Raw genomic sequence first — 12,309 nt, 5'->3', positions numbered from 1 at the left:
AAGGTTGAACCCCAACATTGAGGGCCCCCACCACCCCGTTCTTAAAACTTTGTGAGGGAGGTAAATCGCAAAATGTGTCCATTAAGTTAAGAAATAAGAGCTGTCTGTACATTGTGCTTATAAGGAGTCAAATTCTATGTCTCAAGAAAACTAATTCAATTATAATTTAGTTGCCTGGTTGTTCTAAATTGAAGCCGTGTTTGGTGGGGATTAAACCAGATTTTTAATATATTTTGATAGAAGTTGATGAAATGTGTGGTTTAAAAGTTGTGGGATCCATAAAATATGTGGTGAAAATTTATTATTGACTTTGACTTAGATTAAAATTTAAATTTTAATCTGTACTAAACAGAGGCTGAAGTTTAGTAATCTGAAAGTTTAGGACTTCTAGTGTAATTAATTTGCTCATATGCTCTGGATAGGTTACATTTCGTTAGTTTTAACAGACCCGTCAACGAATTCTAGTAGGCACAGAATCCGAACGAAGTGGCCTGATTAGTATTAAATTTAGCGGCTCGATTGCTCCAAATTGAAGTTCACTTACCTAATTGCAACTATGTTGAAAATTTAGAGACCTCCCATGTAATTAACCCTATTATTAGTCAACTAATCAAGATATTCCAATTTCCAACACTTTCCAAGCTGTACATTGCTTTACCCTCATTACATGCATAATTTCTGCTCAATTTCTTCCCCTTCAGATGAACAAACGACTTATCTCAGAAGAGTATACCTAGCAGAACCCCCGCTCCACCTTCCTTTTTTATTTTTTTATTTTTTTGAGATTGGTTATATGAATCCATTTTTGATTCTACGTCTAATTCATTGCTAGATCTACTGGAAGATCGATCTGAGAAAAAGTAAACAACAAAGAAAATAAAATTAAAGAACGTGCTGGCCATGCCCCTGACCGGAAACGACAAGGGAGGGGATGTGGAAAGGCAACTTGAAGCTCCCATGCCATGGATAGGCATGTATGTTGCTGCAGCCTCTTTAGTCTGCTCTCTGGCAATGGCAGCCGATGTGTTCCATGGATTCCAAACCAAGAAGTTATGGTTTCCATCCAAGTATTTCTCGATCAACGCTGCTTCTTTATCATTATTGGCAGTGGTAATGAAGTTGCCAGTTGATCTTACGACTCGTATGTGGGCTGCTACAGATAGACTTGCAAAGGTCAGTAGCCTAATCTTTATGTCGGCTGCCATGGGAAATTTCATGACATCTTTGGGATCCATGAATGATAAAGAGATTCTGTTGAATGTAATTGCTATAGGAATTCTTGTAATCACAGTCATGGTAAATGGGTGTATCCAAATCATCCAAGTGAGGAGTTTTCTGCGCGGTCGAGAAATGTTCGTCGAGGAAATTATTGCCAGTTTCTCCATCCTCCTTTTGCTTGCTATGTTATCTGCTTCAGCTATAATGGTTCCGACCACCAAGAGATATCTTGAATTAAAATATCAAGAAATGCTGAAATTGGCTTCAGATGAAGAGTTAGTGCAGTCCGTGGAGTTTGATGAGAAACTTACCACAGATAACCTGAGAGAAATTATCAAGAAATATTGGGTGATGGCAGAAACTAGCAGCCCTCAATTCGTGATTGTACGTTCTGTGACCTGTTTGACTTCAGGTGTTATTTCTCTGGCGATTGCTATCATTCTGGCAGAAGCTCAGACTCGAATGGCCTTAAAATATAGAACATTCAGCAAAACAGCTTCTAAGTATGACTGGTCGACGAAGTGGATTGTACTTGCTCAATCTGTTGGAGTGATTATTGGTACCATTGCTCCTGCATTCAGATGGTGGACTGCTGTAAATTTCGTAAGCTCGGAGAATAGCCCAATGAACTTTAAAACTGCATTCAAAATCGAGAGTTATTGGACGCGGAGTCTGGTGGAATGGAAAGAAAGCTCCTTACCGCTGCAAATTAGAGACCGGAAATGGAGAAAAGTTCTTCATGATGCAAGAAGAATAATTCTGAACCTTGTTATTAGTGTCCAAATCTTTGTAGTTCTGTACAGCAAACTAGTCCAGTTTATCTCTATCTGCTTTGTGAGTCGAATAATCTTTTGTTTTCACTGCATCAAAAGGTTAAAGAATATGTTCAACTCTGGCGCATCACGCATTCATGGGATTTCAGAATCAGAATCAGGAGTTAATATGGAGGCGGAGCAGGATCTTACCCGTTATGTTCTGCTACTCGAAGGTGAAGGTGGGCTTCCTCAAAAGACCCTTAAAAACATCTGCAACGAGGTGGATAAAGTGATCGAGAGAGGTAAAAAACAGCAACCGGAGAACCTGAAAAATCTTCTCCTTAAAATTGGCAACTTCAGCTGCATCAGAGAAATTGACGAATATCAAGTCCCGAGTCTGCATTATCAGGAACCTCCGAATTGCTGGTCTTTAACTCTGGTGACTCTAACAAGTATTGCCATTGCGATTCCAAACATCCCAATCGATAGTACTAATTGGTTACTCAGCAGCGTTGATGAAGGCCTCTTCTATGTAAAACTTATCGAGAAAAGCCTGGACCGAAACGGGGTTCGACTAAACATCAGAAATGCAGCAGACATCGTGTGGGTAGCGCTCGATCTATATAGAAAGTGGCAAGACAAGGATCTCCATGAAACATCTCGTAGAGGCAGAAACTCCACGGAGATATTGCAAGAACTCTCTGATGAAGCTGAAAAGATAGTAACGGAGTTCAAGCGAAATGTGAAAGACTTCCTTATGGAAAACCCTCTTCATTGGCCAGATAAGGTCATAGCTGCCAACTCAATGTACCGAATCACAACAATTCTTTTGCTGGTATACGAAAGTGATGATCCCCTAACTGATGAGGGATTATTCAACCACTTGACGACGGTGATTGCAGATGTAATTGCATCTTGTCTTACCAATTTAACACGAGTTATAACCATGAAATGTCACCAAAATGCCATTGAAGAGAGGGAGAGAAGTGTCCATCAAGCAGCTCTCCTGTTGGGTGAAACTGAAGAAATTTTAAAAATTCTACAGCAGCATAAAGCACGAAGCTTGAATATGGATAAGTCTGCATATATTGAAAAATGGCTTATACTAAGGGCGCATGGAAATTAGAATCAACCAAGTTCAATCCTATAGGCAAGTGCGTAAAATAATTTGTAAAATTTGATCCGTTTATATCCTCAGGAACTTTATTTTTGTAAAATTAGCCCTGTTTATCTTCAGAACTTTATCAATTTTTTCGTGAATCCAATTGATAACAAACAACAGATTCAGTACCGGAGAAATGGACGCTGCTTGGCACGAAGTATCTCAGGGTCTTAGGAGTGCGAAAATTCATAATCAAAGCTTAATGCTTGGCATAACAATTCTAAATCTAATTTATGAAAAGTAAAGAAAATGAGATTAGTATTTCATAGTAATATGCAGTGTAATTTGTGAATGTGTCTCAACAATGATACCCCAGTCTAGGAACCTCAACAATGATCAATCTTTGCTACTCTGGATTCTCATAGAAAACGGGTCATGGTTTGCCCACTAGATATTTTAATGGATTGGAGGGAATGATTTGAGGTTAGAATTCATACTTATAACTTCCCCCAACCTCAATAAACACCCCCACAACTTCTTTAAGCATGTCTTGCACAAAAATGAGAGAAATGTTGGATGAAAAAAATGGTGAAATTCGCGCATGAAAATATGCCAAAAATGGAGAGGGCATGGAATCATATTTTTGGCTAGAAACTCAAAAATCCTGTCACTTAGATCGTGGATAATAATTGCATTCCCTTGATTTAGTCATGAAGATCTAGAAAATTCTTCGTTTTCAAGCAAGAATTCTTCAATAGAAATTATGTTTAGGCATGATGGAAATTCTTTAATTGGCATCAGAGGATATAAGGTTGAATTCCTTGCAGTATTGTCTAAATATGTCTTTACATGATTGAATTGTATTGTCAATCTTGTATGTTCAAAGCACGAATATTAATAATTGGTTTGAATCCAACATGGACTAGGTAGAACCCAATTATTTGAGCTTATATTATATATGTCCTAACAGATTCTTTCTTGGAATATGCATTTTTTAGATAATGTGGTGTAAATAACGGTGTCTACCCTTCACATGGAGGGTGACCCACTTCGAATAAATTATATTTAATTCAAAGTGGACCCCCTTCATGTGAAGGGGCGTTATGGATACACTGATGTACGTGTAACATTACTCTTCTTTCCTAGTTTGGTAGAAGTCGAGGACTTAATTGTATGTGCGATAAAAATTTAGGGAATGTACATGAAAAATGACCAAAAGCACAATCCTAAGCATAACATGATTTGATAGAAAAACTTAGGTTCATGTGGCTTTGCCCTGTTATAGAAATTATTGTAGAGGCGCTTGATACATAGAGAGCATCTAATTCTTAGCTTTTGGCTGAAATTCTTCATTTGAGTTCTTGGGGTTTTGGATATGGTGCTTAAGGTTTCTTGTTTATTTATAAGAATTTATTGAATGATTTGATATGTTTAGCGGATGGATGAATGAATTATCTTCGATCAATTGTGATCAATAGAATCTTATATTGTATCTGCTAATTTCTAATATGTAACAAGATAAGTGGATTCCACTTCCATGTTTACCATATTGCTCTAATTATTGTTGCAATTGGAATAAACTTTGTTAGCTCCAATTTTGAGACATTGATGTAAACTCTAGTGTAGGTGACATTTAATAGGATCAATTAAATTGAACATGTGATATTGTATTTAAGTGAATCTATCATTTAATATCATTCAGATACCATTTAAATTGGTGCTTGATACTAATGATGTTGAATAATATTACTCTTTAAGAATTTAGGGGGTGGCACCTTAGGAGTAAAATTATAGATTTGGTAAGCAGTTGATTTCAATAAATTTTATTAACATTATTTTAGTGGGAAATTCTCACCTGTAGCTCCCCAAACATTGCCACGTGATTCACTTGGGTCCTTGTTCAAATTTTTTCTCTCATTTAGGACCCCAAATAATCATATTTGCTGCGCTAAAGGACAAATGGACGAAGATTGTACAACTTTCGGTCTAAGTGCCACTTGAAAGGCTCGTATCCATTCTTTTAAGGGTATTTTTGTCTACCTATAACCTAAGCTCACATTCTTTCAAGTGAAATTTAAACGATTGAAGGCCATTTTTAAACGTGGACCGAAAATGACATCTTGAAGACCTATATGTGGCCAAAATTTGAATGGGAATTCAAGTGTAACAAGTTGTAATGTTTGGGGACTGGGGTTTAGCATTTTCTTTATATTATTTGAATAGATTAATCCATATTCTTAAAGATAAAGTGTAAATAATATATATATATATATAGAATAATGACAGAACCAAAGTAGTTGAAAGAAAAAAAAATTTATTTATTTATTTATGAACAACTTGCTCTTTTACATAAGTATACTATAATATAATAAAATAATGACAGAACCAAAGTTAGGGCCGGGCAAATTTTTCGAACCGAACCAATCGAACCGAATCCGAACTGAACCCAACGGTTCTTGTGAAATTCGAACCAAGAAGTTATGGTTCCCATCGAAGTATTTCGCAATCAATGCTACTTCGTTGTCATTATTAGCAGTTGCAATGAAGCTACCCGTTGATCTTACGACTCGTATGTGGGCTGGTACTGATAGGCTTGCAAAGGTCAGTAGCCTAATTTTCCTGTCAACTGCTATGGGAAACTTCATGACATCTTTGGGATCCATGAATGATAAAGAGATTCTGCTAAATGTAATTGCTTTAGCCATTCTTGTTATCACAGTCATTGTTAATGTCTGTATCCAAATCATCCAAGTGAGGCATTTTTTGGGCGGTCGAGAAATGTTCGCCGAGGAAATTATAGCTTATTTGTCCATCCTTCTTTTGCTTGTTATGTTATCTGCTTCAGCTGTAATGGTCCCAACCACCAAAAAATATCTCGAATTGAAGTAACAAGAAATGGTGAAACTGGCTTCAGAGGAGGAACTCGAGCAGTCTGTGGACTTTGAGAAACTCTAAACGGACAAACTGCGAGAAATGATCAAGAAATACTGGGTGATGGCAGAAACTAGTAGCCCTCAATTCGTGATTGTACGTTCTGTGACCTGTTCGACTTCTAGCGTCATTTGTCTGGTGATTGCTTTCATTTTCGCAGAAGCTCATGCTCACACGGCCTCAAAACATAAAACATTCATTGAAACAGCTTCTAGCTATGCTTGGTCGACGACTTGGATAGTAATTGCACAATCTGCTGGAGTGATTGTAGGTACAATTGCCCCTGCATTCAGATGGTTGACTGCAGTAAATTTCGCTTACTCTGCGAAAGGCCTGATGAGCTTTAAGACTGCATTCAAAATCGAAAGTTACTGGACACAGAGGTTGGTGGAGTGGAAGGAAAGCTCTTTGCCATTGGAAATTAGAGACAGGAAGTGGAGAAAAGTTCTTCATGGTGCAAAAGGACTAGTTCTGAGTTTTGTTATTAAAGTTCAGATCTTGATTGTTTTACACAGCAAATTAGTCCAACTTATCTCTGTATTTTTCGTGAGTCGAATCATCTTGTGTTTCCAATGCATCAAAAGGTTGAAGAATAAATCCACATCTAGCACATCCTATATTCATGGGTTTTCAGAATCGGAATCAGAAGTTAATACAGAACAGGATCTTACCCGTTATGTTCTGCTACTAGAAGGTGAAGTCGAGCAGCCTCCAAAGACTCTTAAAAACATCTGCAACAAGGTTGATAAAGTGATCGAGACAGGCAAAAATCAGCAACCGAAGAACCTGAAAAGCCTTCTACTTAAAATTGAAAACTTCAGCAGCTTGACAGGAATTTATGATGATCAAGTACCCAGTCTGCATTCTCAGGAACCTCCTAATTGCTGCTCTTTACATCTGGTGACCTTGACAAGTATTGCAATAGCACTTCCAAAAGTTCCAGTAGACAGTACTAAGTGGTTACTTACGAGTGTTAATGAAGGCATGTTCTATGTAAAACTTATCGAGAAATGCCTGGATAGAAATGGGGTTCGACTAAACATCCGAAATGCAGCAGATGTCGTGTGGGTAGCAGTCGAACTATATCAAAAATGGCTACGCAAAGATCTCCATGAAATGTCTAATAAAGGCCGAAACTCCAAGGAGACATTACAAGAACTCTCTGATCAAGCGGAAAACACAGTAATGGAGTTCAAGAGAAATGTGAATGATTGCCGCATGAAAAACCCTCTTAATTGGCCGGTCGAGGTTATAGCTGCTAATTCAATGTACAGAATGACAAGAACTATTTTACTAGTACTTGAAAGCGAGGATCACCTAACGGATGAAGGCTTATTCAACCAATTATCCACAATGATAGCAGATGTAATGGCAGCATGTCTAAACAATTTAACGCGTGTTATAACCATGAAATGTCAGCAGAATGCCATAGAAGAGAGGGAGAAGAGTGTCCATCATGCAGCTCTCCTGTTAGGTCAAACTGAAGAAATTCTCCATATTCTTCAGCAGCATAAAGAACGTAGTTCGAATATGGAGAAATCAGCTTATATTGAAAAATGGCTTGTACTTATGGAGCATGGAAATTAGGATCGCCTGAGTTTCACATTTTTAGTGGCTGGTAATAGCAAAATCCATTGTAGTTCAGCGAAAAGCATGTAAGACAGAGGCTGACTCGAATCATAAAGGCAAATAATTTGTAAAAGGCACCAAGTATCTTAGTGTCTTCTTTGTGTAAAAGCTCAAAAAATTCATTATCAAAGCTTCAACAGTGTTGCTTCTCTTGATTATTCATATTCGCTGCAAGTTATTTTCTTTCATAATGTTAAGCTTAACAATTCTAGAAGGTAAAGAAAAGCTCAAATTTGTATTGCAGATGTTGGGAAAACACCTCCCAAAGATAGCCCAAAGATCAAACAAAGTTGACAATGTGAAAATTTCCAAATCACTTCAAGAACAAGAAAATGAGGAAGAAATGATTTCAATGGAATATATGAATAACAATGTATTTGGATTACTTGAACAAGCCTCAAGTTAATCCCCAAGAAAGAAAATAACTTTGAATTTATACCCAAGATGAACAACATTCAATCTTGTAAAATCCTCTTACAAGTTTTCTCTCCTTTCCCTCTAGGTCTTGTATGTTATAAGGAGGAAAAATTGGCTATATATATATAGCCTATCGGGGCGTCTAGTGGCGCCTAGGTGCCGTGTTTCTGAATGGTTTACACATTCGGGGCGCCTAGGCGCCATGTTTCTGCCGACCAGCCCCCCTTCCTTGGCAGAACCAACCCCCTTCCTTTCTCACAATTCTCCACCTCGTACATCATTTGATAGACCTCAAATTTTGGACGAATACAAGAAGAAGAAGCAAGCACCAACTCGGCTGCACCATTCAAACCATGGTTGCCTACGTACCCATAACTCGGGATCAAACCTCCGTAGTTCACCTCCACCTTCATATACACTCCACCTCATTTCAACCCCGCCCCGAAGGGCCATGCCCTCTCGGGCGTATTAACACGGACTAATGTGAAGAAAGTCCAAGCAATGTTGAAACTTGCTACTCGTTACCACTTTGGTTAACATGTCAGCTGGGTTCTCATTTGTGTGTACCTTTGAGAGTGAGATATCACCTTCCTCTATACCATCACGCACAAATGATACCTGACGTCAATATGCTTGGTTCGAGCATGATGAACCTGATTCTTAGCCAAGTGAATCGCACTCTGGCTATCACACCACAAATCCACACAATCCTGCTCAATCCCCAAATCATCTAGAAGACCCCACAACCACAATGCTTCCTTCACTCCCTCTGCCATGGCCATATACTCGGCCTCTGTAGTAGAAAGAGCAACTGTAGCTTGTAACATCGATCGCCAACTAACTGGGGCACCATGTATGCAAAACACATATCCAGTAGTAGATCGTCTTCTATCTAAATCACCTGCATAATCCGAGTCCACAAATCCACTTATATGATCTGCATCTCCACCAAAACATAAACCCGTATCCGCGGTACCTTTTAAGTACCTCAGGATCCATTTCACAGCTTCCCAGTGTGCCTTTCCCGGATTCGCCATGAATCTACTGACCACACTAACCGCCTGTGAAATATCTGGGCGTGTACACACCATGGCATACATCAAACTGCCAACTGCACTAGCATAAGGCACACGATCCATGCGTACCTTTTCTTCCACTATAGTAGGAGACTGTTTACCAAAGAGCCTGAAATGTGGAGCCAATGGAGTTACCACTGACTTTGCACCTTGTAACCCGAACCTAGCATTAACCCGCTCAATGTAGCCTTTCTGACTTAAGAACATTCGCCGGTTCGTCCTCTCTCTTTTAATCTCCATACCCAGTATTTTTCTAGCAGCCTCCATATCCGTCATCTCAAACTCTTTACAAAGTTGAGATTTCAACTTATCTCTCTCCACCTTACTTTTCGAAGCGATAAGCATGTCGTCCACATACAATAGAAGATAGATATAGTTACCTCCCCGAAGTTTCCGAATATAAACACAACAGTCATACTCACTTCTGGAGAAACCATGCTTTAGCATAAAGGAGTCTAATCGCTTGTACCACTGCCGAGGAGATTGCTTCAATCCATATAGTGATTTTCTCAAGCGACGTACCTGACGTTCCTTATCATCAACCTTGTAGCCCTCAGGTTGATGCATATAGATCTCCTCATCCAAGTGCCCGTGCAAGAAGGCGGTTTTGACATCGAGTTGTTCCAGCTCAAGATCATGATGAGCAACAATACTCAATAGCACCCGAATGGAAGTGTGCTTGACCACAGGAGAAAAGATCTCATTGTAGTCAACTCCCACTCTTTTTGCAAACCCCTTAGCCACTAATCTTGCTTTGAATCTTGTACCATCGAGCTTGGTAGGGTCCTCCTTCCTTATGTACAACCACTTGCAACCAATAGCTTTCTTACCTATGGGCAATGGGACAACCTCCCATCTTTGGTTCTTGTGAAGTGATTCCATCTTTTCTTCCATTGCCGCCAACCAACTCTCGCTATTGTTGTTTAAAATAGCTTCCTTGAAAGTGGTAGGCTCATCATCCTCCACCGAGAGTGCATACTCAACCAAATTTGTCTGCCCATAGTGCCTCAAAGGCTCGTCTGACCCCAACTTTAGAACTTGCTTGTAAGTACGGCGTGGCCTAGAGGAAGCCAAGTTATTTGCAAGCTGCTGTTGTTGCTGTGCCTGTACATTCTCTTGCTGAACCGCCTCTTGTTCAAGTCCATCATCACTCTCATCTTGAGTGTCTGTATGATGCTCCTCTTGAACATGCCTAGAATCAGGTTGATCTCTAGGTTCTATGTCAATAACTTGAGACATTGTAGTCTCAACATCATCACCACCGGGCACTGTAGCTTTCAACGAAGCTACCATGGAGTTCTCATCAAAAGTAACATCTCTGCTGATTATGAACTTAGAATCCTCTACACACCAAAGGCGATAGCCTTTAACACCTGCCGCATACCCCAAGAATATAGCCTTCTTGGCCCTCGCATCAAGCTTTCCCTCGTTGACATGATAGTAGGCTGTGCATCCGAATGTTCTGAGTTTCTCATAATCTGCATGTTCTCCTGTCAATACCCTGTAAGGTATATCTCCATCTAACCTTGAATATGGAGATCGATTCACAATGTAGCAAGCATTTGCAACTGACTCTGCCCACCATTCTCTGCCCAAACCAGCATAGGATCGCATGCACATCGATTTCTCTCAAAAAGTGTGATTCAGTCTTTCCGCGACCCCATTCTGTTGCGGTGTATTTCTTACTGTCCAGTGTCTCACAATGCCTTCCTTACCACAGAACTCCTTGAAAGCACTATCTGTATACTCAGTACCGTTATCAGATCGCAGTGTCTTCAATTTCTTTCTTGTTCTGTTTTCAACAATTGCTTTCCACTTCTTGAAAATGTCGAATACCTCATTCTTATGCTTAAAAAAATAAATCCAAGCATATCTAGAATAATCATCAACAAATGTAACAAAATACCTGGAATCGCCTTTGGAAGTGACAGAAGCCGGACCCCATACATCCGTGCGCACATAGTCAAGAATACCTCTGCTTCTATGTTTACTTGGCTGGAACTGAACTCGGTGTGCTTTATCGTACACGCAATGCTCGCAAAAATCCATGCAATGCTTCTTCAAGTTCTTTAGCAAACCTTTTTTGACTAACAAATCTAGCCCCTTTTTAGACATATGCCCAAGCCTCCTATGCCATAGCCGAGTGCACTCACATGGGTCTCCACCACTTCCACTTGTTCCAACTGCTACATCTTTAGTAACTGTAGTACCCTGAAGAGCATAGAGATTACCTTCACGAATACCCTTCATCACAATCAAAGAACCATGAACAACCTTCTTTACTCCATTCCATGTTACAATCTTGCAACCATCGGAGTCTAAGGCACCAACAGAGATAAGGTTCTTTCGCAAATCAGGACAATGCCTAACATCCATCAATGTTCTAACCACTCCATCATGCATCTTGATTCTAATTGAACCAAGCCCCACTGTTTTACATGAATGATTATTATCCATCAATACGGTTCCACCATCAGTGCTTCTATAGGTAGTAAACCACTTCCTATTTGGACACATATGGTAAGAGCATCCAGAGTCAAGAATCCACTTACCGGAGGTCTCTTCATCACAAGAGATGGTGTAGCAATCATCGCTTTCCCCTCCTTCCGAGGCATAGCTTACCTCTTGCTTGATTTGCACCTTCCACTGTTGTTGTTCTTATTGTTCTTCTTCCAACCCTTTTTGTTTGGACAATTCGCCTTGAAATGCCCAAACTCGCCGCATTTGAAACAAGACCTTTCCGCAAGAGGTCTATAACTCGATCTAGAGTTTTCTGCATTGTCCTTTGGTCGCACATTGCTTCTACCCCTTACAAACAATCCTTGAGCTTGCTCCTTGTTACTAATGGTAGACATGCCACTAGTTGCAATCTTTCGAAGATCATCCACTAGAAGTGACGTTCTAGTGTCCTCCATCACAAGTTTATCACCCACAAGCATCAATGTTTGTACTAGGTTCTCGTAAGACTTTGGAAATGAAAGAAGTAGTAGAAGTGCTTGATCCTCATCATCTACATCCACATCAATATCTTTCAAGTCCGATATGATCCTATCAAACTTGTTGATGTACTCCCGGATTGGTGTACCTTCATCCATCTTGTAAGTATACAATTTGGACTTCAAATAGATCCGATTTGTTAGAGTCTTCGTCATGAAGTTCACCTCCAACTTTGTCCACACCT

The 12,309-nt window shown here is 39.6% G+C and overlaps 2 protein-coding genes across 2 annotated transcripts; both read left to right on the top strand.

Moving 5' to 3' along the window:
- The first annotated feature begins 900 nt into the window (after nucleotides 1-900).
- On the top strand, nucleotides 901-3,099 carry LOC111366989. Its single transcript, XM_022987665.1, has one exon. It carries the CDS (start codon nucleotides 901-903, stop codon nucleotides 3,097-3,099), a length of 2,199 nt encoding a protein of 732 aa, XP_022843433.1.
- Nucleotides 3,100-6,048: 2,949 nt separating this feature from the next.
- On the top strand, nucleotides 6,049-7,078 carry LOC111366988. Its single transcript, XM_022987664.1, has 2 exons — nucleotides 6,049-6,999; nucleotides 7,061-7,078. The coding sequence occupies exons 1-2, from the start codon at nucleotides 6,049-6,051 to the stop codon at nucleotides 7,076-7,078; spliced, it is 969 nt and encodes a 322-aa protein (XP_022843432.1).
- Nucleotides 7,079-12,309: the final 5,231 nt, after the last annotated feature.

The sequence above is a fragment of the Olea europaea genome, chromosome 18 (assembly GCF_002742605.1).
Source record: "Olea europaea var. sylvestris chromosome 18, O_europaea_v1, whole genome shotgun sequence".
In the NCBI taxonomy this organism is placed as follows: Eukaryota; Viridiplantae; Streptophyta; class Magnoliopsida; order Lamiales; family Oleaceae; genus Olea; species Olea europaea.
Note: the sequence above shows the minus strand (reverse complement) of the source record. Positions and strands in the feature narration are given on the sequence as shown.

Excerpts from the sequence above, each read along its gene's own strand:
- LOC111366989 (XM_022987665.1), top strand. The coding sequence starts at position 901 with ATGCCCCTGACCGGAAACGACAAGGGAGGGGATGTGGAAAGGCAACTT.
- LOC111366988 (XM_022987664.1), top strand. The coding sequence starts at position 6,049 with ATGATCAAGAAATACTGGGTGATGGCAGAAACTAGTAGCCCTCAATTC.